This window comes from Chrysemys picta, chromosome 8, assembly GCF_011386835.1.
Source record: "Chrysemys picta bellii isolate R12L10 chromosome 8, ASM1138683v2, whole genome shotgun sequence".
Taxonomy (NCBI): Eukaryota; Metazoa; Chordata; order Testudines; family Emydidae; genus Chrysemys; species Chrysemys picta.
Window position 1 is genome coordinate 15,754,926 of NC_088798.1, and position 27,532 is coordinate 15,782,457.

Genomic DNA, 27,532 nt, shown 5'->3' on the forward strand with positions numbered 1-27,532 from the left:
CCGCTGTACCAGAGGCAATAGGGTATCCTAGCTCGTTCCTTTAAAAGACGGGCTGGTGTTCTTTGCCGGAAGGGGTGTGTGCAAGGACCTCCCTTATAAATCCTCCCCACTGGTGTGAAAGTTGAGGAGTTGGCCTCACCTGGATAAGGAGGCTTGGGCAGTTGGTCTCGCCTGGAAAAGAGACCAAGGCTTACCGCAGTGTTCTAGTGGCTAGGATTTAGAGAAATATTGCTTTTAATAGCCAGGAAGTGTTTTTTTTATAGCAGTTGCTTTATTAAATAATTATTCCTCCCCTACGAGGAGGGGGGGTTGTATCGTCTAAATTTAATTTGGATTTTTTTCAAAATGATTTTTTCCTGTTATCAACAGCTTTTTTTAAAAAAAGAAAAAGTTAAATCAATTCTTCTTTGCTATGAAATTTAATGAGAATGCTAAGGACTATTTTATTTCCCTGGTGTAAAGACACACTGTGGGCCTGATCAGCAATGGGACTACTCACATGAGTAAACTCACACGTTTAAGCCTTTACAGGATCAGACCATTACATTTCAAAACTTTTTCTTCTTCTTGTAATTGATTCTCTGTCTTACTTTGCCTATGAGTGATGTCAAGAAGAAAAAGTTATAGTAATGTGCTGGTTCAGTGTTTGAAATAGGAAATGCAATAGACCAGATTTTGCATTATGGGCTACATTGGGCCTCAAACAAATTGTGTGCATGTATCATAGGTAAGGTTGCCGTCTGGATGGTTTTTAATCGACCTGGCTGGTATTTGTAGTGCCTTTGTGATTAAAAGCGTTAATCTGCCATTTGTGTTTTCATGTCATATTGCTCTACAATTCACACCCCTGTAGTCTGCACTGCGGTGATGTGTTAGGATAAGGTAAGACACATGATCAAAATAACCTAAAAATACACATACATGCATGTGTATGTGAACACGGTGTTTCTCTAAAACATTTTAGGATTAGGCTGATGAGGTTTTAGAGCAGAATAAATGGGAAAAGCACAATGCAACTTGACTGGGGAAGAAAAATGTCCTGAACTCTAATGGCATTCCACTGAGCATGGGTTTTTAGCAGGTGGTTGAGCGGGGGTTGGGGGGAACTGGTGAAAATGGCTGGCTTCATGAACCACCATTCACAGAAATCTGATGCTATTTCAGAAAGTCGAACAACCTTATGAGAGAAAATAGGCACAGGCACACGCAAGCATTCCCACACAGAAGCGATAGGGGGGGAAAAAAGAAGGAGCCAGTGCTTTTTGTGTTCAGGGGGTGTTGTGTACAGTGACAGCACTGGGACTCTAGTAGGGGATTTTTCGGGATGGTGGGGTTATACTCATGTTGCTGTTAGTGAATCAGTTACAAGGGTCTGTTAGGTGTGCATTGCATTTTGTCCTGGGTGCTCAGAACCTGGGCTTGGCACTCTTTTATCTTGTTAGTACAACTCTCAGTAAACAAGTTAGCTATGAAAATAACAATACAAACAAGTGCTCTTTATTCACTTTAAAATGTCAGTTATTGGAACTTTTTTGCAGAAAGTTATTTTTAAATTGGCAAAAATTTAATTAAATCCTTTTACTCTTAGAATTTCTTGAGGAATCACTTTTCAAGAATGGTAGGACCAAAATCCAACATTGCTCAACACATACTTTTAAATTACCCTTGAAAATACTATCCACATTGCAAAATAAGGGCTGTAACAGCTCTTTAGCTACACTTAGCCAGCCAACAAAATATCTGCCCTCTGAAGTATTTCTAAAGCACCTGAACACCATAAAATAAACACCAAAAGTAAAATTAAGAACCACAGTAAATTTGCCTATGAAACGTCCAGCTCGCCTTCGTTCAACTACACGTGCACTAAACCAACCCCATCAGCAACCCAGCCATTCCAACTGGAATAGTCGATATGTTAATACTCTGCCCTAATTCCCTTCCTGGCCCACCATCTAAAGGCCATGAGGTTTCTCAGCAATACTCATGGCAGCAGGGTTGAGCACTAGTACTTTTATATAGGTTAGGAATTCAAATCCCAATGTGGGCAGGTTTTAAAAATGTATTAGTATTAACTTTTTTAAAGAGTCAGGTGTTCTCTCACCACAAAAACTTCAGGCAGGAGAGGTGGATAGAATTCTCATCAAAGATCACAGTGGGTGAGAGAACAATGGTGGTTGGCAAGATTCAGAGGCAGCAGGATGCGTCTAAAACTGGTTGACGTTTTTTCAGTAAAAAGTCTTTTTGATAAAAAAAAAAAAAATCCTGCAGAAATATTTCAATCTCGATTGAAATTTTTCATTTTTCAAAGGAATGTCATTTTTTAAATTTTGTGTTGGTAGGGAAAATCCCACTTTCTCTCCTGTCTTTAAATTCTCCCTACCCCTCATTAAAAAGTGAGAGAAAAGGTCGTGTTTTTTTCACACCAGTCATATTTTTTTTTAATTGTTTTGAAAAGTTTCCATTGAAAAAGTAAATATTTCATGAAAAACTGCAAATGAAACAAAATGTTCCTTTTGAAAGAATTCATGAAATATACTTACCTTTTTTCAACCTGATTGATATGGGAGTGACAATTCCTCGGCCATCCTGAGTGTGCATGCACACAGACTGGTGTGGTAGGGACATCAGGAAGAGCTGCCGTCATGGTAGGATGTATCATAACAGCCACAGCCCCTTCCAATATCAGGTTCCCAAATCATCCAGTTGCTGATATTGGTCCCCTGTTGGGTTATGAGAACGGAGGCAGGCAGGGAAATTTGGAGACATAGTGAACTGCCAATGCAGCCCTATATACAAGCACAGCAAAGCGTAATTATTTTAAGAAACGGGGCAATGACAAACATTTCCTGGCTTTTCCTAGCGAGACAGCGCACAGATCTTGTATGGCTGTGGGCAGAGAGTAATTCCCATTCTGAATTTAAGGCTTAGCTTCACGTCCTTCGGAGCTTGGAATGTGAATTTCTGAAGGAGGGCAGTGAAGAACAGGAACAGCTCTATTCTAGCCAACTGCTCGCCAAGGCAACCGCGCTTTCCTGAAAAGAAGACAGTTGTGCACATCAGCCAGAGGAGTCTTGTCAGAACAGTTTGGGTCTCAGGACAAAAGAGACATTAATTTTCCACAGCAGCAATTTCAGAACAGTGAGGAAGAGGAGATGGATTTGTCATCAGTTCCTCCCTTCTGAGTCACTTTTTCCTGTTTTTAGTACTAAATTTTCCTTCCCTTATGGAAGTGGATGCTAAGGTTTACATTAATTATAACAGCACCTCCGTAATTCCTTCTACTAATAAAAACAATCATGTTTGAGAGCTCTTGGATGATCAACCACATCTCTGCATAGCTATTGAAAGTCTGATCTACACACATTTTTATACCAGTATAACAATGTCTTTATACTAGTGCCTAATCTCAGTATAGCTTATTCCCCTTCCCATAACTGCATCCACGCTAGAAAGGCTGTGATGTTTTAATTTGTATTGGTTAAAAAAATATCACACACCTAACTGACAGAAATCTAGGAGGCATGTATACTAATATAGTTAAAGCACTACAATTTCTGTGTCTAGCTGATATCTTACTTCCCTAACATTCTCAGCTACACGTAGCTGTATTATTTCTTGATTAAAAAGTTAAAATAAAATTACATAGGTGAGGTGTAATCAGGGGCGGCTCCAGGCACCAGCGCAGCAAGCGCGTGCCTGGGGCGGCAAGCTGCGGGGGACGGCCTGCCGGTCGCCGTGAGGGCGGCGGTCAGGCTGCCTTCGGTGGCATGCCTGCGGGAGGTCCGCTGGTCCCGCGGATTCGGCGGCAATTTGGCGGCGGGGCGCCAAAGGCGCCGCACCAGCGGACCTCCCGCAGGCATGCCACCGAATCGGCGTGACCAGCTGACTACCCTCAGGTGCGTCGACGAAAGCCGCGTGACTGCCATGCTTGGGGCGGCAAAAAACATAGAGCCGCCCCTGGGTGTAATCTTTCCCTGGCCTAGCTTCTCAATGACATAACACATGGCCTGCTGAACACACACAGGTCTAGTCAGCATTATAACTAAAGAAGGGAGCTCTGTGTCCCTGAATCTTACGCCTGGTCTACACTGGGGCAGCGGGGGCAGGGGAGGAAGGGAATCGATCTAAGTTACACAACTTCAGTTACGTCACTAACATAGCTGAAGTCGACGTACTTAGATCTACTCACTGTGGTGTCTTCAGTGCGGTGAGTCAATTGCTGCCGCTCCCCCGTCAACTCCGCCTGCACCTCTCATGCAGGTGGAGTACAGGAGTCGATGGGAGAGCACTCGCGGGTCGATTTATTGTGTCTAGACTAGACGCGATAAATGGACTTCCGCTGGATCGATCGCTGCCCGCCAATCTAGTGGGTAGTATAGACATACCCTTAGTTTCTAGATAAACCGCTTTAAAAGAAAAAGGTATTACATACTTTCCTTAGCCACACACAGCGGATACTAATATTGCTTGTTCTTTTCATTTGCAAGAAAGCCCTGATAGACCTGTATATAAACAAGGCTTGTGCAAACCTGTGAATCCTTGATTCACACGCATTTTTGTTTCTGGAACTTAATGCTAAAGCTCTTATTGATTTAAATTGTGTGGGATCAGCCCTTAATGAGTCCAAGTGATGGAGAATCCATCACATTCTATGGTAAAATGTTCTAAAGGTTGATTGGTTTTTATGAGGTTGCTTCAGGGATCTCCCACACTTTTATCATCTTTACCATATTTATTCCCCTTGCTGACTCTCCCTACAAGTGAAAAGAAGCGGTAAAAGGTGAGGAGCGCTATTCCTTCTGTCCTCACTCCTACATTCCCAACAAGTGAGGCAGGCTACTTTCTCTTTGTGCCCACCTTAGGGCATGTCTACACTGAAGCTGGCGCACTAACACTAGAAATTTATCCGTGGTGGCATGAGCGGCTAGCCACCCAAGTATATTCTGAAGGTCTCGGAAGGGGGCGTACTCGGGATGGCTAGTCCATCCAGCTGCACGCACCACCATGGCTACAACTCTATTTTTAGCGCACTAGCTCGCTCCGAGCTAGAATGGGCTTATCACCCCCTCCAAGAAATTACACCTTCATCTCCAGTGTACACATACCCATAAGGGTAGCAGAACTGAGGCCGCTCTTTCCTGTTGTTGTGTCGAGCCTTGTTCTAGGAGACAGCACTTGCTCAAGAATGACATGCCCTCTACCTATGAAAAAACTGCACAAGCTGGAACCCCAGCACTGGGACACAAATTCTGGCCATGATTTTCATTTCTGAGCTTTCCATTTTCCATTGTGCCTCTCTCACTAATAAATGCGGTGGGGGTTTTTCTAAACAGAAAAAGGAGAGAGGCCAAGACTTGGTGCTATAGTGCGAATGGACAGAGTCAGACACATCTCACCTGCAGAGAAGGGCAGGAAACTTTCTCTCTTCTTGAACTGACCATCCTCCAGGAAATGCTTAGGATTAAAAGTATGAGGGGTTTCCCACTCATTCTTGTCAAACAGCACTGATGTCAAATTTGGAATCAAAACGGTGCCCTAAAGAAAGAGAAAGAAAGGAATTTAAACCTTCCCTGATTCCATTTTTAAATTGTGACCCGCAAAGAGGCAAAAAAGAAGAGGTCATGCCTTTCATGTTAATCTTTTATGATGTACAAAGAACGCACAAAAGGATGTTTTTTTTTCAAAAAGGACAATTTTCCAGCCAGTTCTTTACCTTAAATTTATCTAGAATTTCAAATCTGACTTTCCCTGATTTTGCTGGTAGTGTCTCTGGAGGTCCCAGAGACAGAAGAATGGGAGCCATCACAGACTTTAGATGAAGGAGCGGGGTGTTAATCTTTGAAGAAAGAAATCTAAAAATCACTTCCCATCTCAACTAAACAGGTTCATTTCCTTCACAGGTTTGATGTTATACACCTACTAGTTCTCCTGCATCTCCTAGGAAAAACAGGGTAGGCAAGGTTGAATTTCTAATAAAAAAAAACAAGCAGAAAAAAGAAACTCTCAGGCATTCTTTAAACAGCATAAAGCATCAAAAAGGAGCACAACCCATCCACCCAACTGTCTTTTTTAAGGGCCAAATTTTCAGGAATGTGGTGGTTGTTGGCCTCAAATGATGTATATGTGTATAGTATATACCTCTAGGCAAATCCAGCAAGTGCTCCTGCAAACTAACACTCGTGTGCGCTAAAGTTCTTTTTTGCACTCCTAATTGCTATCTGCAGATATAATGCACTCTCCCCCTGCTACTGTGTACAAACATTTCCCGTAAGTTATATTAATGAAGGGTTACTGTCAGCAGAATGGAAGGTTGCCACAGTGGTGAACTTGTGTTGGACCTACTTCTTAGTCCTTTTACTATGGTTTCATGCAATTAAAAATAAATAATTTACATCTCGTTTTATGAAGACAGACTGCAAAAGTCTGATCTAGATTTCAACTTCCTCAAAGCTTGAGAATGTGAGCATCCAAGGTTTTGGTTAAGGAATTTTAGCCCAGTATAGAGATAGGGGCCACCTGTAAAATGCAGCTCTGGATCTGGGTTGATTCCCAAAATGGGTTTCTGAATTCAGAACTGGGTCCTCCGGGGTGCGAAGGTGTTTCTATCTGGGCCTTTGGTTTGGGCTCATCTCTATTAATTTCTTAAATCAAGATAAGAAGTGAAAACTACATTTCTGTCCAGCTTACTTTTGGCACATAGAATCCGGCCAGTGTTGTGTCACTAGTTGCCATTCTGGGCACATTCAAAGGCACGATGTTGCTTATCCTTTGCACTTCATGAATAACTGCATTGGTGTATGGCATGTTGTTCCTGTCGTCCATGGCTGGCTGGCGAGACTGGCCAATCACTGCATCAATCTCCGCTTGCACTCTCTCTGTGAAAAGAGCAGAGTTCATTATTGTTCCAAGAATAATACATTCTTGAAACAACAAGCTTAAATTGTGCAGGGTTTAGAGTTCATTGATTTTAAGCCTATACCTAATAAAGCTCGATTCAAGCATTGGAAACAGCATCAGTAAGTAATGTAGAGATCTGAACATACAAATACATAAGAAAACTACTGCTGGTTAGCCTGAGACAAATGCAGTGGGAAGGAGGTGAGAGGGATTTTAAAGTGTAATTTAGGCATAATTGGAAGACCTCCTTTAATACCAATATGGAAGGCAAGAGGCGTTTACTGCACTTCTCAAAATCAAATGTAAAGGCATTATCAATACGTATTTGTCCCTATTCAAAATAGCAAATCAATTACTGGTCTGACCCAAGAGATATTGGAGCCTGAAAATATTTATCCGCTGGTTTCCTCTGTGAGGGAAGACTCAAATTTTTTGGGCACAGGGTTATTCCAGCAGCTTGCAAAGAGTTCAAAGAATGCACCTATTTTGCATTAAATGAAGCAGATTATATCTGCCATTATTTTCAACATAGGTCCCCCCTTGGAGCCTCTGTACGTCAAATCTCAAGACTGAAGAGGACACTGACCGTGGACCACCTTTTAGAAATCCACAAGCCACATTTACAGGATTAAATGATTTGCCCAATATCACACAGAAAGTCTGAGGTAGAGCCTGGACTAGCACTTGGGTATGCTGAGTCCCAGTGCTGTTAATTAGCCGCAAGGGCAGCTTCCTCTTTAATCAAGGGTATTGCAGCTGTGGATTGCACTCCATGCCCTTGCAGTAGTTGCTGGAGGTGTAACTGAGGGCAGAAAAAAGAAACAATTCCAATAAAAGAAAGGGTTTCTGAGTGGGGAAAAATGATTACTGTGGGAAGAAAGCACCTTTGCACAGAGATTTCATAAATCAACATTCTGAGTTCTGTGAAAAGTCCCCGATGTGGCATGGGTTAAGGGTAGAAATTGAAGAGCTATTAAGAGATTAGAAATATAAACCATTACCATTTACCTTGAACGTCAGGATATAGGGCCATGTACAGCAGAGCCCAGCGGATGGTTGTAGACGTTGTCTCAGTTCCAGCAAAAAAAAGATCCAGTGTGGAAAATACGAGATTTTCTTCATGGAAACTAGGGTCGGCATCGGCCTTAGAACAAAGATATACATGGGTGGGACTACAACAATATTTATTACTATTATACAAAGCCATGGAAACATCATTCCAGGCTCAATTCTGCAAGGTGCTGGGTGCCCTGAATTTCCATTGCCTTCGGTGAGAGTTGAGGGCGCCAGGACAGCACCATTAGAGAGAAAGACTGTGCTTTTAGCATCATTCTTGAGAGTGAAAAGTTGGAGCTGATTTTAGGTCTGAGCAGAGGGCCTGATGAAGTCAATGAAAGACTCCCATGCACTTCATCTGGCTTTGGGTCTGGCTCCTAAAGCACAGGTAACCTTACATTTTTAGGGCCCAATTCAGCAAAGCACTCAAGCATCCGAGTAGTCCCACTGACTTCAACGAACCTGCTCTCGCTGATTAAAGGAAAACATGTGCTTAAAGGCTTTGCTGAATCAGTTCCATCCTACCTGGGGTTTCTGACTGTTAACTAATGGAGGGTCAGATGCTCAGACAACTCAACTGGTGAGCCCTGTTACTATCATTCTACTTCTAATTTTTAAAACACAGAAGTGGTTTGTTCCTGTTCACTTTGTTCTTTGCTCTCTTACCTTTGCTATTTCCTTCAGATAACAGTCAATGAAGTCTCTGGGTTCAGATGGATTCCAGTCCTCTTTGTGCTTTGCAATCATTTCCCCCACAAAACACTTCATATTTTCCCAGTTTTTAAAAATGGTGTGATGGGGTCCAGGTATCCACTTCATTATGGCGGGGAAGGTGTTATACAGCTTTTGACATACAAACAGAACACAATACGTTTTAGCCTAGTTTTAGAAAAAGGCATCTGACGGTTTAATACACCCACAATCATTCAGCTGAAGACACCGTGTTTATTAAACCACATTAATCTCAACTAAGATCAGGACCCCAGTGTGGTAGGCACTTTACATATACATAACAGTCAGCCCTGACCTGAGGAGCCTAGAATTCTAAGAGACAGAACAGGCAGAGGATGAGAGAAAGGAAATCTCTCCATTTTACAGAGTGAGAACTGAGGCAGAGAGAGATTAAGTGACTTGGCCAAGACCGCACAGGCATCTGTTACAGAGCCAGAAAGTGAAGCTAGGTGTCCTGAGTCTCAGTGCAGCGTTTTAACCACTAGCTTATTCTTTCTCATTAAGATACGGACTGTCTTCTCTCAGCCCTCTGCTGTGACTGCTGGGCTGGCCACCAGCTACTGATCCTATTGCTTTGGTGCCCCCTACAGGAAAATGTGCTGTATTGCCTGAGGCAGTGTGTTAGTAGCCACTTCAGACGGCTGAATGGCCACCCTGTTAATGATTTGCTGATTTACAAGTGAGGAAGGATATAAAGGTCACAACGCCAGAATCTGGCCTCACATTCCGACACATGATGTTGATAATATTGATGTTCCCACAGTTTTTGTCGGAGATTAGACTTTGGTATTGAAGGGTTTGTAAAACAAATGGAGACTGCCTGGTCCCAGCCCCATGAGCAGATAGACCCAGGCACTGTGTTTTGCCTCTCAACATGACCACTGCTGCAGTGGCAGGATTATGTCTCATCTCACCCACTACGCTGTGCTGAACTGGGAGGTAACAAGAGGAGAAAGGTCCAACAAGCTTTGGGTAACATGTTGTGTCCCTGGAAACCATGATTGCCCCTGTTTTCACAGCCTGTGTTAGTGAGCCATCACCATTACAAAACACAGTATTTGTCCCTGCAAATGGGGCACCTGAAGACGCTGCCAACTGGACGAGCCCTTGACATTGATGGGAGGTTGGCCTTGCCTCCGGGGGTCACCTCCCACCAGGCCTGTTGCGTAATGACACCCTGCCATCCTCACTGCTGCAAGAGTATCCAGCGGATCTACCCCTGCCACACAGATCCTTGAGCCAACCCTCCCCTTAGCACAGAGTCCAATGCACAGTGTGTTAGCAAGGAAGCGAGTTGCTTGGGAGCAGTGAGGATTTGGCACCTTTTCTTCTTCCCCTCTCCTACGCACACCTCCCTGATGCCCACTGAAACAGCCCACTGGGTTGTCAGCCCCATTAGAGATCATGTTAAGTGCCTGTGGGGTGGTGGCACTGGTCTAGAGAAGTCAGGTTTGAGGATCTAGCATGATACCTTCAGGGGGGCCAAGTGAAAGAGACTAGCCGGAGGGGGAACTGAGGTGGAGAGAGATTTGTTGGGGAAAATGAGAGCATGGATGCCGCAATCAGGTTATGGTAGAAGTGAATCTGGGACAACACTGTCACACTCAGCCCCGCTTCCACTGAAACTGCTGGGGGTTTCCCATTGTTTTCATATGTTTAAAATCAAAATCAGACAAGCTGTACCTGGTTCCAAATAGTTCCCTGGAGGTACAAAGTCTCATCAATCAACCGCAGTAACTTCTGGAAGTGACTATCATGATATTCAAACCGGTCCCCAAAAGTGACGGAACAGATTATGTTGGAAACAGCATTATTAATTTTAAAGTGAGGGTCAAAAGGTTGCCCTAAAGAGAAAATGGGAGAAATCCGTGTTCTGGTTTCTTAGAATAGGGGAAGGAAGTTGTTGACAGACATAAACTATATGGTATGTATGAAATCCATTAATAAAACCTGAACATATGCATATATCACACACTCCCGCACACTCATACATATCCCTTGAGCAACATTTGCTGCATTGTCGCCTATCTGAATATTGAAAAACTGTTAAACACATAGATGGGATGAGCTGCATTTTGATGCATGCAGCATATCAAATCTACCAGTTCAAGTCAGTTTTTGCTATGTAAAGAGACATTTGTATGTTTTCACATAGGTCTCTGCCTTTGTTATAGTGAAGGCGGGTTTTACTTATATGTGATTATGAACTACTTTCTCTCCATGGCCATTAGTCTTGGCAATGAACACTTTTGTGGGACTGTTTTGTAAATTTGTGTGGCTACATGGAGGCTGACAACTCAGCATTTAGTGCCATTACTGACCTATATAAAAACATGAATCTCAAACACCACCAAACTTTTGGATCCGTATCCAGATCTGGACCATGGCACCAAGGGTCATATATGTCTAATGGGCTAAGCCAAATCCCTCATCTGAACTAAGCGTTAGGAAAGATCTGGATTCAAACATCATGTTTCAGGTACATCTCTGTTATTTCACGTTCATTTCCAAAGAAGATCTACAATTTTTGATAGAATAATTAAAGTGTTATTCTCTCTAGTTCTCACCTTTTTCTTCCTCAATTGCATCTGTGAGGTATCTGCTCTCCTCCTGTATTCGTTCTTCTAAGCTCCTCTTCCCCACGCCAAAGTTTCTTAGAGTTGATAAAGCAAATCTTCTTTGTTGTTTCCAGACATGCCCATTAGAGGAGAGTAATCCTGGGGTGAAAAATAACACCTGGTATACTGTAATGGTCATTAGAAGATTAGAAAACTTTAACATTCCTTTCCTTCTTCAATTTTAAGTGAGGCCTTGCTATCTTTCCACAGGATATTTTCTTCTGTTCTGTTTGTCATGCTCATCACTATTATATCAGAGAGCCTGGGCTCTAGCAATGGTAGGGTCATGTCCAACATGCAGAAGGTACACTTTTACAGAAGGTGTATAGAGCTGAGATTGAAGGAAGTAGGCCGGAATACCGACCACAAATGAGGTTGGAAGATGCAATTTTGAGGGATTTCAGAAGCATAAATCCTCCCATTCTGATTCTTGCTGAAGGAAAACTTGCAAGGGACCACCCAGGATGGAAGTCCATTCTACATGCCATCACAGCTACATGGTAGTCATGTGAATCTGCTGCTGCTGCCGCCAGGGATATGGCAGTTGGGATGTGAACATGAGAAGTCAATGAGACATGAGCACATGTGTAAGTATTTGCAGAATTGAGGCAGTTACTAAGGCCCAGATCCTCAAGGGTATTTAGGTGCCAAACTCCCATTGATTTTACTAGAAGTTACTACCCCAGAGCACACGTCAATGAGACTGTTCACGTGCATAAAGTGAAGCCCATTTGTAAGTGTTTGCAGGATTGGTGCCTTTATTATTAAAAATGTTACACCCGAAATACTTGAAGAAAAAGATAAGAAAAGAAACTCACCAAATGTACCAAAGATTTCGTAGATAAGAGGAATTTGTGGGCGATCAAGAAAGTATTCACCCTGATGGACAAGCACTTCCTTCACCAGCTGGAATCCATTTACAATCACAAATGTCAGGTTACCAAACTGCATGCTGAAAATGTTGCCATATTTTCCAGCAAGCTGGAAAAAAAAAGAGCATTTGGTTTAGTTCATATTTAATTTCTAACCATTAGAGGAGTGAAGTTCTGGAACAGCCTTTCAAGGGGAGTAGTGGGGCAAAAGACATGTCTGGCTTCAAGACTAAGCTTGATAAGTTTATGGAGGGGATGCTATGATGGGATAGGCTAATTTTGACAATTAATTGATCTTTGATTATTAGCAGGAAAATATGCCCAATGGTCTGTGATGGGATGTTAGATGGGGTGGGATCTGAGTTACTACAGAGAATTCTTTCCTGGGTGCTGGCTGGTGAGTCTTGCTCACATGCTCAGGGTTTAATTGATCACCATATTTGGGGTCGGGAAGGAATTTTCCTCCAGGGCAGATTGGCAGAGGCCCTGGAGGTTTTTCATCTTCCTCTGCAGCGTGGGGCATGGGTCACGTGCTGGAGGATTCTCTGCACCTTGAGGTCTTTAAACCACGATTTGAGGACTTCAGTAACTCAGGCATAGGTTAGGAGTTTGTTACAGGAGTGGGTGGGTGAGATTCTGTGGCCTGCGTTGTGCAGGAGATCAGACTAGATGATCATAATAGTCCCTTCTGACCTTAAAGTCTATGAGTCTATGAGTTTGATAACCCGAACTAGAGCCCATGTAATTACTACTTAATTAATAATAATAATAATTGTAAAAAAAAGTATTTGTATAACAAGAGCATTCAAGGGCCTGGCTGTTCAAACACTGATTAAAAAGAATGAGCTCACAAGTGGATATAACAGGTGGATGAAGCATGTAAATGGAGAGGAAAATGAGGTAACAGTAAAACAAGCTTATCTAAGGATAACAAATGCCCTGTGCCTTTTCCTAAGGGATGTCAAAGTAAAAGAGACCTACTGGTAAATAATAATTATTGAAAATCAGCCCACTCTAAGCTGATAGGAGCAGACACCTTCCTGGCTGGTAGCAATACTGACTGCAGATATGTTGCCCTTCAACGATCGTTCCTATAGTGAAGAAATCAACATTCTGGTTTAAACAAAACACACTCCAGTTCTGTCAGAAGCACCCCTCCTTTCCGGCCTACACCCACCGCACAATAAACTACGTAGCTCCCTGGGGCACTCAGGGTGTGTGACTGAAAGCTGCGGAGAACAAATTACTGGCTTCCACAGAGGCCTGTGTGAAAGGAACCTATTCTAGCCCTTGCAAGGGGACAGCCCTCACAAGTTACCTTCCAAACTCCCTTGGGCTTCAGAAGTCGCTTTCTAACCCTTATGAGCAACCACTTAATCACATCTTCCCGCCTAGGGCAGGGTGCTTCCAACCCTTGCCCAACTCCCCATAACTTCTGACTCTTGCCCAACTCCCCATGCTCCTTACAAGTTTTTACCAAGCCTGCGTTCTTCGCAAACCCGTTTAAAAGCCTGTAATTAAATTCCCTCAAGCCCTTTTGAGTCACTGAAACTTCCTTGTAACTCTTGCAAGCCCCCACCCAACCTACTTCCTTGTGAGCTCTTTCCAATCCTGAGGAGCAGCAACCTCAAACCCTACACAGCCCCTTCCAAGTCTCAGTCCTTCTATACTTGGTAACTTTTTATGAGCCTCTTCTTACCTGGTAAGTCCTTCTGGGCCTGCTCCTGCACTGCCCAAGCCCCTGCACACATTGCAAGCCCCCTGTCACACTCACTACTCCCCACTCGCTACCTTCAAGCCATGGTACATTGTGCACTGCATCAGACACTGCCATCCACATGTAATCAGGCCTCAATTCGCTGATACGTCAAATCTAATTTAAACTGTACCCCAGCACAAAGCAGACATAAACCTGGAGGATCGTACCTCCTGAGGATTTCCATTGGAAAGGAATCCACAGATGGGACCCCCACATCCTGGACACTGGCTGAGGGAAAAGGGGTTTGACCAGAGGTTTTCCTGTGCTCTGGTGATCCCGGGCAGCAGACTTCTGGAATGGCCTACTGGGACTGTTAGTAGCTGGTACAACTCAGAGCAGTGTAGAGATGGCTGTAATTTATGCCAGGGGCCAGAGCAGCACCAGGACAAACCCAAGTTCATGGCAGTGCAGAGGTGGTGCCATCATGAGCTGTGCTATACATTTTTCAGGCGCAGCTGAGGGTCTCACCCAGCGTCTCTCTCACCCACCACTCCCTGGTGAAAAAAGCTCATGCAAACAGAACTCCTATTCTTGCACTTGCTTCTCTTCCCCACTTACCTTCTCTATAGTCCTATGGCTTTGTGTGAAATCCAGATGAAGTATGTGGCCCAGGAAGGGCAGGGGCAAAGGTCCTGGAGGGAAATTCTTCGGCCGTCTCCTTTTCATGCAATCAGCAATCAGCAGGAACAGGCCTAAGAACATGACCAGTGTCAGAAAGGGCATGTTCTGCCAGAGCCACATTAACCCAGGGACAGCCTGGAGCAGCATCTTCCTTGGCCAGGTGCACCCCCACAGCTGTAAGAAGGAGGAGTGACTGGGGTAGAGGGAAACCTGATAGCAGCAGGCACAGTCCTGCCCATCCACTTTTGCTGACGCTGGCGGAGGACAAAGTAAAGTTAACAAAGCAAAATTAACACACCCTCAAACAGGTACACAAGAGCTTTCGATGCCAGAGTCCTAACCCGGAAACCCTGCTAGGGCCCCCTCTCCTGGTTCCTTCAGCTCATCGGCAAAGATTTGTCAGATTTTTCGTTCTTAGTTATAATTTCTCATTTTCTCCTGGTTGTTTTAAAAAAATAAATTACAGATTCCCTCCTCCCGCATCCTCTGTCATGAAAAATATCCAGTAAAACCAGATTTTCTACAAATCTGGTAGTCAGGAATGCAAAAGATCTTTTTACTATAGGTGTTGTGGGGGAATAGGCTTGGCTGGCCTCCCTTGCACCAATCAGAACATCGGCAAAGACTCCTCATAAAGGCCCGCCCTGCAGGCCACAAGCCTGAACTAGGCTAAGTGACACAGCCTCCTGCCAAACTCGGTCAAGGGTCATGACCGGGGGAGAGGGGGGGGCCAAGGAGGGAAAGAATAAAAAGCCACAGCAGCAGCACTAATGAAATATGTTCATGGCTGATAAAATATAATAACCGCTTGTGTGAAGCAATAGGTAATTTTAGCTAAATGCAAACTGACTAAATGCAGCTTCTCCTTTGGGTGATCTGTGACCCTCCCGCCCCCCATGATTCCAGCTGACTGCGAAACTGGCCAATCATATATCTTCTTTGGGCGTTCTGTGATAAACCCCTACGCCCTTAACCGTAAAAGCCCAGAAAAACAATATGTACCCTGACTAGAAAAACACTCCCACTGGTGCCAAGTACCACCCATGGCGGAAACCACCGAGAAACCCCTCACCCAATAGGCACCCAATTCTCGTAAATAATGACGAAGCTACCGGGCAAAAGGGACAGACCCCTACTCTTATTTTCGCATAAATGATGTATCTGTACTATGCTTGCGGTTTGATGGAATAAAGCAGCCTGCGAGCTGCTGCTAGGTATAGCAGTTTTCGGACCGTTACCCCAACGCATTGGTGTGTATTGCAATAAACTGGCTTCAGGTTTGAGTCTGTGAAGTAAATCAATGCGTGGGTGATTTTTTCCACGACAATTTGGGGGCTCGCCCGGGATCACTTGACGTCCCACCGGACCGGAGGACCGTGGACCGCTCCCATACCGATCCCAGGCGCCAGGTAAGACACCCTTGTCTCTATTTGGGCTTCGGTGGGGAGCTGCCCATAGGCTCTGGGTTCAGGTAAGGGCACGCTGTGATCTAAACCTTTTGAGGCTAGACTCATTTGCCTGACGCCTGTTCATTTTGTGTGTGTCCATTCTGTAACTTGTCTGTGTTGGGTTTTGTTTGTTTTGTGTTAGTTAGCTGCTTCGTGTGGCTCGGCCTTCGGGGATTGGTCCCCCCAGAGGACGATTGACCGGCTGCTAGGAGACCCCGGGAAAGTGGACCCTACCATGGGTGGGACGGAATCCAAGATATCCCTGGACTCTACCGTGGGTGGGGCAGAATCCAGGGAATCCCGGAGCGGCCGAGGGGATTGGCAGGGCTCCCACCAGTAATAGGTTAACTGGTGGACTGGTGAGAACTGCCGGCAGGGCTCCCACCAGTAATAGACTGGTGGACTGGTGAGAACTGTCGTAATAGAGATCCCTCCCGAATTAGGTGTGCTGTGTGATTGTGGGCCGTAAGGTGATCCCACCCCTGTTTCCCTTGAAGTGCTGAGGAGCCCCTCCTTGCTCGGAGAGCAGGGAGGCCCCGGGAAACCACCCACATACTCGTAGGCAGTGGAGTAGCCCATCCCGTTCTCTTGAAGGCGTGCCAATGCTCTCTGCCCAAGGAGGGGTGTGCGGGGACCCAGCCTTTCCTGACCCTTCTGTGTGGTTGACCTATGACCAAAACCTTACCCCAGATCTTCCTTTTGAAGCTCGCAGATCTTCCTTTTGGGGCCGTGGACTCCCTCCCCTTGCTCGGAGAGAGGGGAAGTCCCTGGAAATTGCCCGCCGTACCGGAGGCAATAGGGTATCCTATCTCGTTCCTTTAAAAGACAGGCTGGTGCTCTTTGCCGGAAGGGGGTGTGTGCGAGGACCTCCCTTATAAATCCTCCCCACTGGTGTGAAAGTTGAGGAGTTGGCCTCACCTGGATAAGGAGGCTTGGGCAGTTGGTCTCGCCTGGAAAAGAGACCAAGGCTTACCGCAGTGTTCTAGTGGCTAGGATTTAGAGAAATATTGCTTTTAATAGCCAGGAAGTGGTTTTTTTATAGCAGTTGCTTTATGAAATAATTAATCCTCCCCTACGAGGAGGGGGGGTTGCATCGTCTAAATTTAATTCACTATATGTATATAGAATTAAGGTGAATCGAGCCCTTCATGTTGTTCCCGGTCGGGGTGCTGCATCTAGTACTGTTGATATCAATAGGCCCTTTGATAGAACAACGTCTTCCTCCTCAGCCCTTGTTCCCCCGTCAACCTCCTGGGAAGGGATCTGTTATGTAAATTGAACTGTTCTATCTTTTGTACTCCTAAAGGGGTGTTCCTGGAGGCTCCAGAGACCGCACAGCACGAGGTCTTGGGGGTCCTGCAGGCGCACTCCCTTGACAAAACAAGCCCAGATCTCTCCCCAGTACAGAAAGAAATATTGGCCCAAGTTCCCCCAGCTTTGTGGGAGGATCATCCAAATCAAGTGGGTTGTATAGCATCAGAACAGCCCGTTAAAATTCAGCTAGATCCTACTAAGCCCCTTCCCAGGATTCCACAATACCCCCTTTCTAAAGCAGCTGAGGAGGGGATCAGGCCAGTTTGGGTATCCCTGATTCAACAAGGAGTTATTGTTCAAGCTAGTAGTGACTGTAATACCCCAATCCTGCCCATCCGAAAACCAGGAACAGGGAAATGGCACTTTGTTCAAGACCTGCGAGCTGTAAATGCAGTAGTCCACCCCCTGTTCCCGGTTGTGCCCAACCCTGCAACCATTCTCTCTTGCATCCCCCCCTCAGCTACCTACTTCACAGTAGTAGATCTATGCTCAGCCTTTTTCTCTAGCCCCATTCACCCAGAAAGCCAGTATCTGTTTGCCTTTACTTTCCAGGGCCTGCAGTATACCTGGACCAGACAGTGCACGATTATGGGCAACTCTGGAAGTACCGTGGGTTCCTCACTTCTGCGGGGACTCCCATCCGAAATGGGCCTTATGTTAATGCACTTCTTAATGCTCTTTTACTCCCTTCTGAGATAGCCATTATAAAATGCGCTGCCCATCAAATTCCTTGTGATGAGGTCACACGAAAAAATGCTCTGGCTGACGGATCAGCCAAGCAAGCGGCCCTTTCCGGGTCTCCGGCTGAATTTTCTGCTATTTGTTTTATAGCCCTAGCTAACTGCAACCTAGGCCTGATCCCCGTCGAATCATCTTCTCCTGACATGCCCCCAACCCTCATACGAGACTCGGCGGACATGCAGGAGTCGGCAGAGGAAGGGGAAAAGAACTACTGAAGAGCAATGGGTTGTGAAAAATCTCCCGACAACATATGGCGCACTCCGGATGGTCGCCCGGTAGCACTTGGAGGCTTGCTCCCTTATTTGGCCCGCCTGGCCCACAGGCTAACCCATGTAGGGAGCAGGGGAATGGTACAATCAATCGAACGTCATTGGGTGCCCCACATTTTGCAGCAGTGGCACAACAATGTGGCACAACAATTGTGGCACCTGCCCGGTGTGCCTTGCTCATAATGTCAGAAAGCCTGTGAAACCCAAGCCTGCAGCCCATCCCTCCCCATAGGGCCCTTTTGTAAATATACAAATTGACTTTATCAGCATGCCTAAATGCTGCTTGTTCAAATATGTATTGGTGTGTGTCTGTAGATTCTCAGGGTGTGTTGAGGCTTACCCCGTGTCAAAGCCGACTCCCTCACGGTGGCAAAGAAACTGCTAGATGAATTCATTCCCCGGTTTGGACTGCCCCTTTCTATCAACAGCGATCAGGGTACTCATTTCACAGACCAAGTCGTGCAGCAAATCTGCAAGGCACTAAAAATCACTCAGCACTTTCACTGCGCTCACCACCCCCAAAGTGCTGGGGCAGTGGAACGGGAAACGGGGTGCTGAAAAACAAAATTGCTAAAATGTGTTCAGAAACCAACCTTAAGTAGCCAGTCGCCCTACCCCTGGCCCTAATGGAAATGAGGAGCACCCCTGCTCGCAAGCATGGTCTTTCCCCCCATAAAATTGTAATGGGCAGGCCAATAAGAATACCAGTGGCCCCTCCTATAACACCCAGTTGCTTAGATACACAGCTGACAAATGAGAGGGTCCTGATATATTGTAAAAAACTCATGCAACGTATTAAGTGTTTACACAAACAGGTTCAGTGTGCCTTCCCTGCTCCAGTGGACTCCTCCTGTCATGACTTGCAACCAGGAGAGTGGGTATATATCAAAAAATATCAACGAAAGAATTGCTTTGGAAAGCCCCGTTCCAGATATTGCTAACCACCCACACCGCTGTCAAGTGCCACAACCTGCCCAACTGGATCCACGCCTCCCAGTGCAAGTGAGTCACAACCCCAGTTGACACCAGAATCTCACCTCCACTCTGGGAAGCTGCGAAGGAGGCCCAAGACCTCTCCTAAAAACCCTCGCTATTCATTAAGAGGAAGAAAAGGAAAGGCCAAAATAAAGCCTTCCAAAAATCCTGTGGCGAGCCAAGCGCCCGCAGGTACAACCGTGTAACTATGACAGCATTAAGGAGTCTGCTCAAGTACGGAAATGGCTCATGCCATCCATCTGGTTTATGTGCGTGACTATGCTATTGCTGCTAATCCTAAACTTTCATGATTCGCTTATTTTCTTTTGGACTTCCGGGTTGACTCCTGCTCCAGCCTCAACCCTCAAACCAGCACCCTCTACATCCCAGCCCCAGGCTTCCCAGAGAACCCGAGTCACCCGATCCTTGGATGCCCTGAAGGAAAAGAGGCTGGTTACAACAGAGGACATTAAAAACTTGCCATGGTACCAATGAAGAAATATTATTACCTGGCAGGGAGGGACATGTGGTATGACTTCCTGGAAATGTGGGACTCAGTATTACCTAGGATTTCTCCCAGGGGAAGCCCCTTGCCGCTACCCCCAGGTTCCTTCCTGATGCACTGCACTCTCCAACTGGGTAGACGAGTCAGTTACCCGTCAGACTGTCACCCCTTCCCCTCTAAGCCCCGTGGGCACTCCCCAAGCTAGATCCCAAGATACTTTTGTAAATGCTTCCAACTGGCATAGGCCAGAAGGTCCCTTTTTACTTGGGAAATTTTGTTCCGGCCTGTTTTCAACAGGACCTGATGGCCATCTGTATGACCACACTATCAAGTGGCGTAAAAACAAAACCGTCATCAAGGCATCCTTTCCCTTTTCCCTTACCGACACCAACTTTGAGGCTCTGGAGGAAAACTCCCATGCAGGGATTGACATATTAGCAACAGCTGGCACCTGCGATTCGTCTTTTGGTATGGGAACTTCCATGCAATGTTTTGTAATCAGTTACCTACTTTTTGGTATTCTTACCACTTATTTTGGTTGTCACCCTAAGTTTACTTTCACCTGCAGGAGGGGGACCCCCTCTCAACATGACTGTCTCCTAGCCCATCGCTACAATCCCCATTCCCCAACTTCTTCCCCTCATATCCTTCCCACCTCCCATACACACCTGTCTAATCGTGGCCTGAGAAAAATTCAGGTCTCGGATCACCAAATGTGGTACAGCCCACTCTACCAACAAAATTTCCGTTACCAACGGTGGATGGTGCTAAATGCAACTATGGGAACCATCACCGTCTCATTTCCCATTTCCGCCTTCCAAATAACTACCCTATACCCCAATTGTACCCAAGGAGTGGCCATTCGATTAGCCCAGCTTGTGCAGTGGGAAAATTTTTGGAGAAAAAGAGGCTTGCTGGAAGGGGCCTTGCATGGTCTAACTGGAGCAGCCACTATCTGAACTATAGACAAAGCCCAGGACCATGAGCAACGCCTGGGGAATTTGGAAAGGGCATCAGGCCTCCTCACTGGGGCAGGGTTAACCAGCACCCACTCAAATATAAAACCCCCCCATGCCCTATCAGGACTGGGAACCACAACCCAAACCCTCATAACAAAATTAATAAACACCCTCGTTTTAATAGGGAAAGACATCGGATGGGATTCAGCTTGCAGCCAAATGCAGGATTTCTTTAATGGTCTCTTAGCAGAAATGCGGAGCGATGTCCTCAGTCAGCGATGGCCCAAGGCCCTTAACTACTACAGGAGTGCCACCCGAGCTATGGAAATGGAGGCATACATGGGCATTGCCAGGATGGACCTGCGACTCCTCAAAATGCTCTTTCCAGGCTTTGGGGCCTGTCAATGGCACATGGGCCCCAGTGCACTTATTTTTGCCAGGACCCTGGGCGGGCTATCTATGGGACTGGGTCATCAGCCAGCAGGTATGGGAAGTCAAGCCACCCCACGGACCTAGCCGTTTTATCACCACTCCCCATGGTTTTGCTGCTCAACACGTCTGGGTAGGAATTGGAACCTTGTGGTCCTTATGGCCCTTGGAACCCCCACAATTATTTTGTCTCCGTAAATTACAACCTGGGGAAGTACTGAACACCTTTGATACAGTTTGTTGGGAAGGAGAAGCAGTAGGTAAGGCCCCAGGAGGAGAACCCCTGTTTGGGAAAAAGGATAGTTGCGCCCTGCCATCCAATCCCCACACCCCTCTTCCTTTTCACCTTAATTTGACCACTGCTCAAGGTAGCCGCTTTATCACATGGCCTGCTAATCCCCAAATCTCTGTATCCCTCCACCCAGCCGTCCCTCTTACCTTCGATTGGACTTCCCTCATCCCAAACCACTTCTTAAATTTAACTTTTCTATTTTCCCTCCTCTCCAACCTATCTTACCTCCAAGACCAAGTACATGTAATTGAGGTTGAATACAACAAAGAGGCCAAAGCATTTCAGGCCGCTTATAGGGTAGGGACCGTATGCTCTTCCCACAACGTTTTGTGTTTTGCCTCTAAGGAAATCACCCAAGCCACGCCCAGTCTCTTCACTTCCTCAGTCTTAAAAATACTAGCTGGTATAATACTGGCAATTTGTTGTTGTTTATTAATTGCCTCCCTCTGCTGTCTTTGCAAGGTATGTCGTTTACCCCCTCAGACCCAGAAATAAGTCACCTTAGTGTCAAGTCTGTCAGTGCTCCCAGTTTCGTGTCCGCTAATCCCCCCTTATCACCAACTAAGTCTGGGTACTGCACTATGGCCCCTTTAGCAAATTATAATAATGATGCCTACATACCCAGCTAGGGCCCCCATTCCTGGTTCCTTCAGCTCATCGGCAAAGATTTGTCAGATTTTTCCTTCTTAGTTATAATTTCTCATTTTCTCCTTGTTCTTTTAAAAAAATAAATTACAGATTCCCTCCTCCCGCATCCTCTGTCATGAAAAATATCCAGTAAAACCAGATTTTCTACAAATCTGGTAGTCAGGAATGCAAAAGATCTTTTTACTATAGGTGTTGTGGGGGAATAGGCCTGGCTGGCCTCCCTTGCACCAATCAGAACATCGGCGAAGACTCGTCATATAGGCCCGCCCTGCAGGCCACAAGCCTAAACTAGGCTAAGTGACACAGTCTCCTGCCAAACTTGGTCAAGGGTCATGACCGGGGGTGGGGGGCAAGGAGGGAAAGAATAAAAAGCCACAGCAGCAGCACTAATGAAATATGTTCATGGCTGATAAAATATAATAACCGCTTGTGTGAAGCAATAGGTAACTTTAGCTAAATGCAAACTGACTAAATGCAGCTTCTCCTTTGGGTGATCTGTGACACCCCCTCCTCCGCCCCGTGATTCCAGCTAACTGCCAAACTAGCCAATCATATATCTTCTTTGGGCGTCCTGTGATAAACCCCTATGCCTTTAACCCTAAAACCCCAGAAAAACAATATGTACCCTGACGAGAAAAACACTCCCACTGGTGCCAAGTACCACCCATGGCGGAAACCACCAAGAAACCCCTCACCCAATAGGCACCCAATTCTCGTAAATAATGACGGAGCTACCGGGAAAAAGGGACAGACCCCTACTCTTATTTTCGCATAAATGACGTATTATTTGTACTATGCTTGCAGTTTGACGGAATAAAGCACCCTGCGAGCTGCGGCTAGGTGTAGCAGTTTTCGGACTGTTACCCCAACGCGTTGGTGTGTATTGCAATAAACTGGCCTCAGGTTTTTGTCTGTGAACTAAAATCAATGCGTGGGTGATTTTTTTCCACGACCGTGTTAAATGTTTTGAAAGCATCAGTTTTATTGCAATTACTGTTTTGATGGCTTACGTTCGAGCCTGATGCCGCATTCTCTGAGCAATCAACTCCCATTGTCCTCCATGACAAGTTTTTTCTTCTTTTTTGGCTCCCATCACCAAGGTATTGGGGCACTTTGCAATTATACATTTAGTGGCCATTTCATTTAAGAATTTAGGCCCCAGGCCTGCAATCAGATCAAAGAGGGGGCCACAGTGATTATGTTACATTATTATAATTGAACATAGCTATTATAGTAGTGCCAAGAGGCCAATCAGATGGGGCCCTGTTGCACTAGCTGCTCTACAGACATACAGTAAATGACATTTCCTGCCCCAAAAAGCTTGCAGTAAAAGGCGGCAGTTCAGGAAACGAGCCCTCTTCAGAAATGGTCCTTAAGCTTAACTTTAAGCACGTGCTTAAATCCACTGAAATCAGTTAAGTATGGGCTTAAAGCTAAACAAGTGAGTAACTCCTTTCCTGGCACAGGGTCTAGAAGCCCAACCAGCTCTGGCGTTTCCGTGATTTAATTCCCAGAAACACTGCCCTGGTGCTGTTGGTAATGTTCCCACTATATTGTTGTTGTGTCCATATTCGCCCATATGTGTTCTACTCTACCCTCTGGCATGCACAGCAATTTGTTGTATTTAAACATAAACACACACACACACACACACACACACAGAATCTAAGTTTGAAATGGTTTCATAAGAATATTAACATTTTTAAAAAGTGGACACGGGGCCAGATGTGCAAAGTGAGCACAAGCTGGCTTCCATTTGAGTGCAATACAGAGCCTTTACACACACACAGGCTGGACAAATGGTTGGATTTGTGTCAATTGCACCACTTCTGGCCATGCAGCTGTTTCTATGCGTGCATATACTATCTCTGGGGAAATTTGGCACATGGAGGGTGCCACCGTTAATTAAGAGCCAACCACAGGAGAGTGGATCCATTGATTTCAAAGGGATTACTCACGTGATTAACAATTCAAAGTCAGTTAGAAGTTTAAAAATCTAATCCTAAATGTTTGGATTTTTTTTTAAATGATTTTTTCCTGTTATCAACAGTTTTTTTTAAAGAAAAAGTTAAATCTATTCTGCTTTGCTATGAAATTCAATGAGAAAGCTACGGACTATTTTCATTTCCCTGGCGTAAGGACACACTGTGGGCCTGATTGACAATGGGACTACTCACATGAGTAAACTCACATGTTTAAGCCGTTACAGGATCAGACCATTACATTTCAAAACTTTTTCTTCTTCTTGTAATTGATTCTCTGTCCCATTTTGCCTATGAGTGATGTCAGGAAGGAAAAGTTATAGTAATGGGCTGGTTCTTTGTTTGAAATAGAAAATGAAATAGACCAGATTTTGCATTGTGAGGTACATTGGGCCTCAAACATGTTGTGTGCATGTATCATAGGTAAGGTTGCCATCTGGATGGTTTTTAATCGGCCTGGCTGGTATTTGTAGTGCCTTTTTCAGGGCCGGCTCCAGGCACCAGCCTAGCAAGCAGGTGCCTGGGGCGGCCAATGAAGGGGGGGGGGGCGGCACGTCCGGCCCTTTCGGCGGCAATTCGGTGGCGGGGCCGTCACTCCCTCTCGGAGCGAAGGACCTGCCGCCGAATTGCGGCAGTAGAGTTGCCGCCGCGATCGCAGCCTTTTTTTTTTTTTTGGTGCTGCTTGGGGCGGCAAAAATGCTAGAGCCGACCCTGGCCTTTTTGATTAAAAGAGTTAATCTGTCGTTTGTCTTTTCATGTCATAGTGCTCTACAATTTGCACTGCTGTGGTGCTGTGTTAGGATAAGGTAAGACACGTGATCAAAATAACCTAAAAATACACATACATGCGTGTGTGTGTGTGTGTGTGTGGGTAAACTGTGTTTCTCTAAAACGTTTTAGTAATAATTAGCCATAGTCAGCACTAGGACCCTTTTTATTGTGGGGAGAAGTGGGAGTTGGCCAGTGGCTGGTTTTTCTTTGCCTTAGGTCTTTGCCATCCAACCCCCTCTGCTCCCTGACTGCCTCCTCCAGAGACCCCCCCCATCCAACCCACCCTATCCCCTTTCAGAAGCGGTGTGCTGAGTCTTCATTTATTCACTCTAATTTAAGGTTTCGCGTGCATACATTTTAATGTTTTTTAGAAGGTCTCTCTCTATAAGTCTATATATTATATAACTAAACTAGTGTTGTATTGTAAAATAAACAAGGTTTTCAAAATGTTTAAGAAGCTTCATTTAAAATGAAATTAAAATGTTGATCTTACACCACTGGCCCGCTCAGCCCGCTGCTGGTCTGGGGTTCTGTTCACCTAGGCCGGCAGCGGGCTGAACGAGGCCTGCGGCCAGGACCCTGGCTGGCAAGGGTCCGGCAGCCAGAACCCCAGACCAGCAGTGGGCTGTGTGGGGCCGGCAGCCAGGACCCCAGACTGGCAGTGGACTGAGCGGCTCAGCTCACTGCCGCTCAGGGGTTCCATCCGCCGGCTCCTGCCAGCCGGGATCCTGGCTGCCAGATTCACTCAGCCCGCTGCCAGTCTGGGGTCCCGGCCCACCCCACATACAGTGGGTACCTACCTTCTCCCTGTTTCAGAGTAGTAGCCGTGTTAGTCTGTATCCGCAAAAAGAAGAACAGGAGGACTTGTGGCACCTTAGAGACTAACAAATTTATTAGAGCATAAGCTTTTGTGGACTACAGCCCACTTCTTCGGATGCATCCGAAGAAGTGGGCTGTAGTCCACGAAAGCTTATGCTCTAATAAATTTGTTAGTCTCTAAGGTGCCACAAGTACTCCTGTTCTTTTTTTTACCTTCTCCCTGGTTCTGGCCCATTCTCTTCCTCTCTCTGAGCTGAGGGTGGGAGTGCACTGAGCACAGGGCTGGGGGTGAAGGGTCTGGCCAGGAGCTAGAATGAGGGAGGGGGCTCAGGGTTGGGGCAGGAGGTTCGGGTGTGGGGCACTTACCTGGGCAGCTCCCATTTGATGCGAGGAGTGCAGATGGGAATGTGGGGGGGGTGTGCAGGATCTCCCGTTTGGTGCTCCGGGTGGGGGTGGGGATGTGGCGGGTGCATGCAGTGTGGGGGGGCTGGGGATGTGGGGCGGTGCAGGTGTCAGGGCAGAGCGGGGGCTGGGGATGTGTGGGGGTGTCAGAGTCAGGGCTAGGCTTGTGGGGGTAGGATGAAGGAGTCAAGCAGAGGGCTGGGTGTGTATGAGGGAGGTACAGGGCTCAGGGCAGGGGTCTGGGGTGTGTGCGGGGCTCAGGGCAGAGGGCAGGGTGTGTGTGTGTGGGGGGGTCATGGCTCGGGAGAGGGCTGGGTGACTGCCGCCCTAAGAACTCCCAACCCCCCAGCTCCTTGTCCCCTGACCACCCCCTCCAGAGACCTCCCACCCTAACTGCCCCCCCAGGACCCTCCTTGCTCCCTGTCCCCTGACTGCCCTGACCCCTATCCACCCCCCGCCCCCTGATAGACCCCGGGACTCCCATGCCCCATCCAACCCCCCCTGCTCCCTGACTGCCCCCTCCAGAGACCCCCCCATCCAACCCACCCTGTCCCCTGACCGCCCCCACGCCCACCCCTTATCTAACCCCCCCGGCCCCGGACCCCTTACCATGAGGCTCCACGAAGAGCCTGAGAAGCTGCCCCGCGGGAGCACGCAGCCTCGGCCCCCAGAGCTCTGCGCATGCGGCGGCAGGGCTCCAGGTGAGTGGGGAGTGTCTTTCCCTCCCCGCGGAGCCAAACACTGCCCCGCAGGAGCGTGCAGCCCCTACCCCCAGAGCGCGGCGCGCGCGGCGGCAGAGGTCCAGGGGAGGGGAGAAGGCGCGGGAGAGGCTGGCAGCTTGCTGCGCTCCAGCCCAGAAGCGCGGACCCCACGGCTTGCTGTACCGGGAGAGTGGGGTCATTTGCCCACCCCGTGCGCACGGCTATGCTTCTGCTCCCTGCCCCCGCGGGGGGAGCGGAGGGCAGAGGAAAGCAGGCCGGGCTGGGCAGGATTTTTAATGGCACGCTGGAGTCCCAGCAGGCTCCAGCATGCCATTAAAAATCGACTCGCGTGCCGTCTTTGGCATGTGTGCCATAGGTTGCCGACCCCTGCCTTAGGTGCTAACCCTAATCATAGGTCTCAATTGGACTCACATGAAATCAAACATATATAGTGAATGCGAAGTGTATCCCTTAAAACTTCTGGAACATCCAGCTCCCTTACATTTTCTCTTTAGAAAAATTATGAGATTCTAACCACAAAGCCTTAATTAAAAATGAACTAGGGTTAAAATGATCAAAGTACAGCTCATTCACAAAATCCCCATCTCTGAATAATAGATGCTGTGCTGAGATGTGCTGAGGACTCTCCCATGTGGCATAAACGTGCAAGTACACAATAATTGCTCAGCAACAACAGCCAGATTATTGTATTCCTTGAGATT

General features: G+C 46.5%; 1 protein-coding gene across 6 annotated transcripts; it reads right to left on the reverse strand.

Annotated features, from left to right (window-relative positions):
- Positions 1-1,475: 1,475 nt before the first annotated feature.
- Positions 1,476-26,882, reverse strand: LOC101939779 (cytochrome P450 2J2-like). Of its 6 annotated transcripts, none has more exons than XM_065553939.1 (11): positions 26,719-26,882; positions 14,493-14,626; positions 13,157-13,266; positions 12,122-12,284; positions 11,253-11,402; positions 10,369-10,529; positions 8,620-8,796; positions 7,906-8,041; positions 6,688-6,875; positions 5,397-5,535; positions 1,476-3,032 (listed from the first exon to the last, which is right to left on the reverse strand). In XM_065553939.1, exons 4-11 carry the CDS (start codon positions 12,252-12,254, stop codon positions 2,857-2,859), a joined length of 1,260 nt encoding a protein of 419 aa, XP_065410011.1. In that variant the 5' UTR covers positions 12,255-12,284; positions 13,157-13,266; positions 14,493-14,626; positions 26,719-26,882; the 3' UTR covers positions 1,476-2,856. The 6 variants fall into 6 exon arrangements, with proteins under 6 accessions (XP_065410011.1, XP_065410006.1, XP_065410009.1 ...); XM_065553934.1 differs by lacking the exon at positions 13,157-13,266 and adding an exon at positions 16,689-16,953 and having other exon boundaries at positions 14,493-14,729; positions 26,719-26,763; XM_065553937.1 differs by lacking the exon at positions 13,157-13,266 and adding an exon at positions 16,689-16,953 and having other exon boundaries at positions 26,719-26,761.
- Positions 26,883-27,532: the final 650 nt, after the last annotated feature.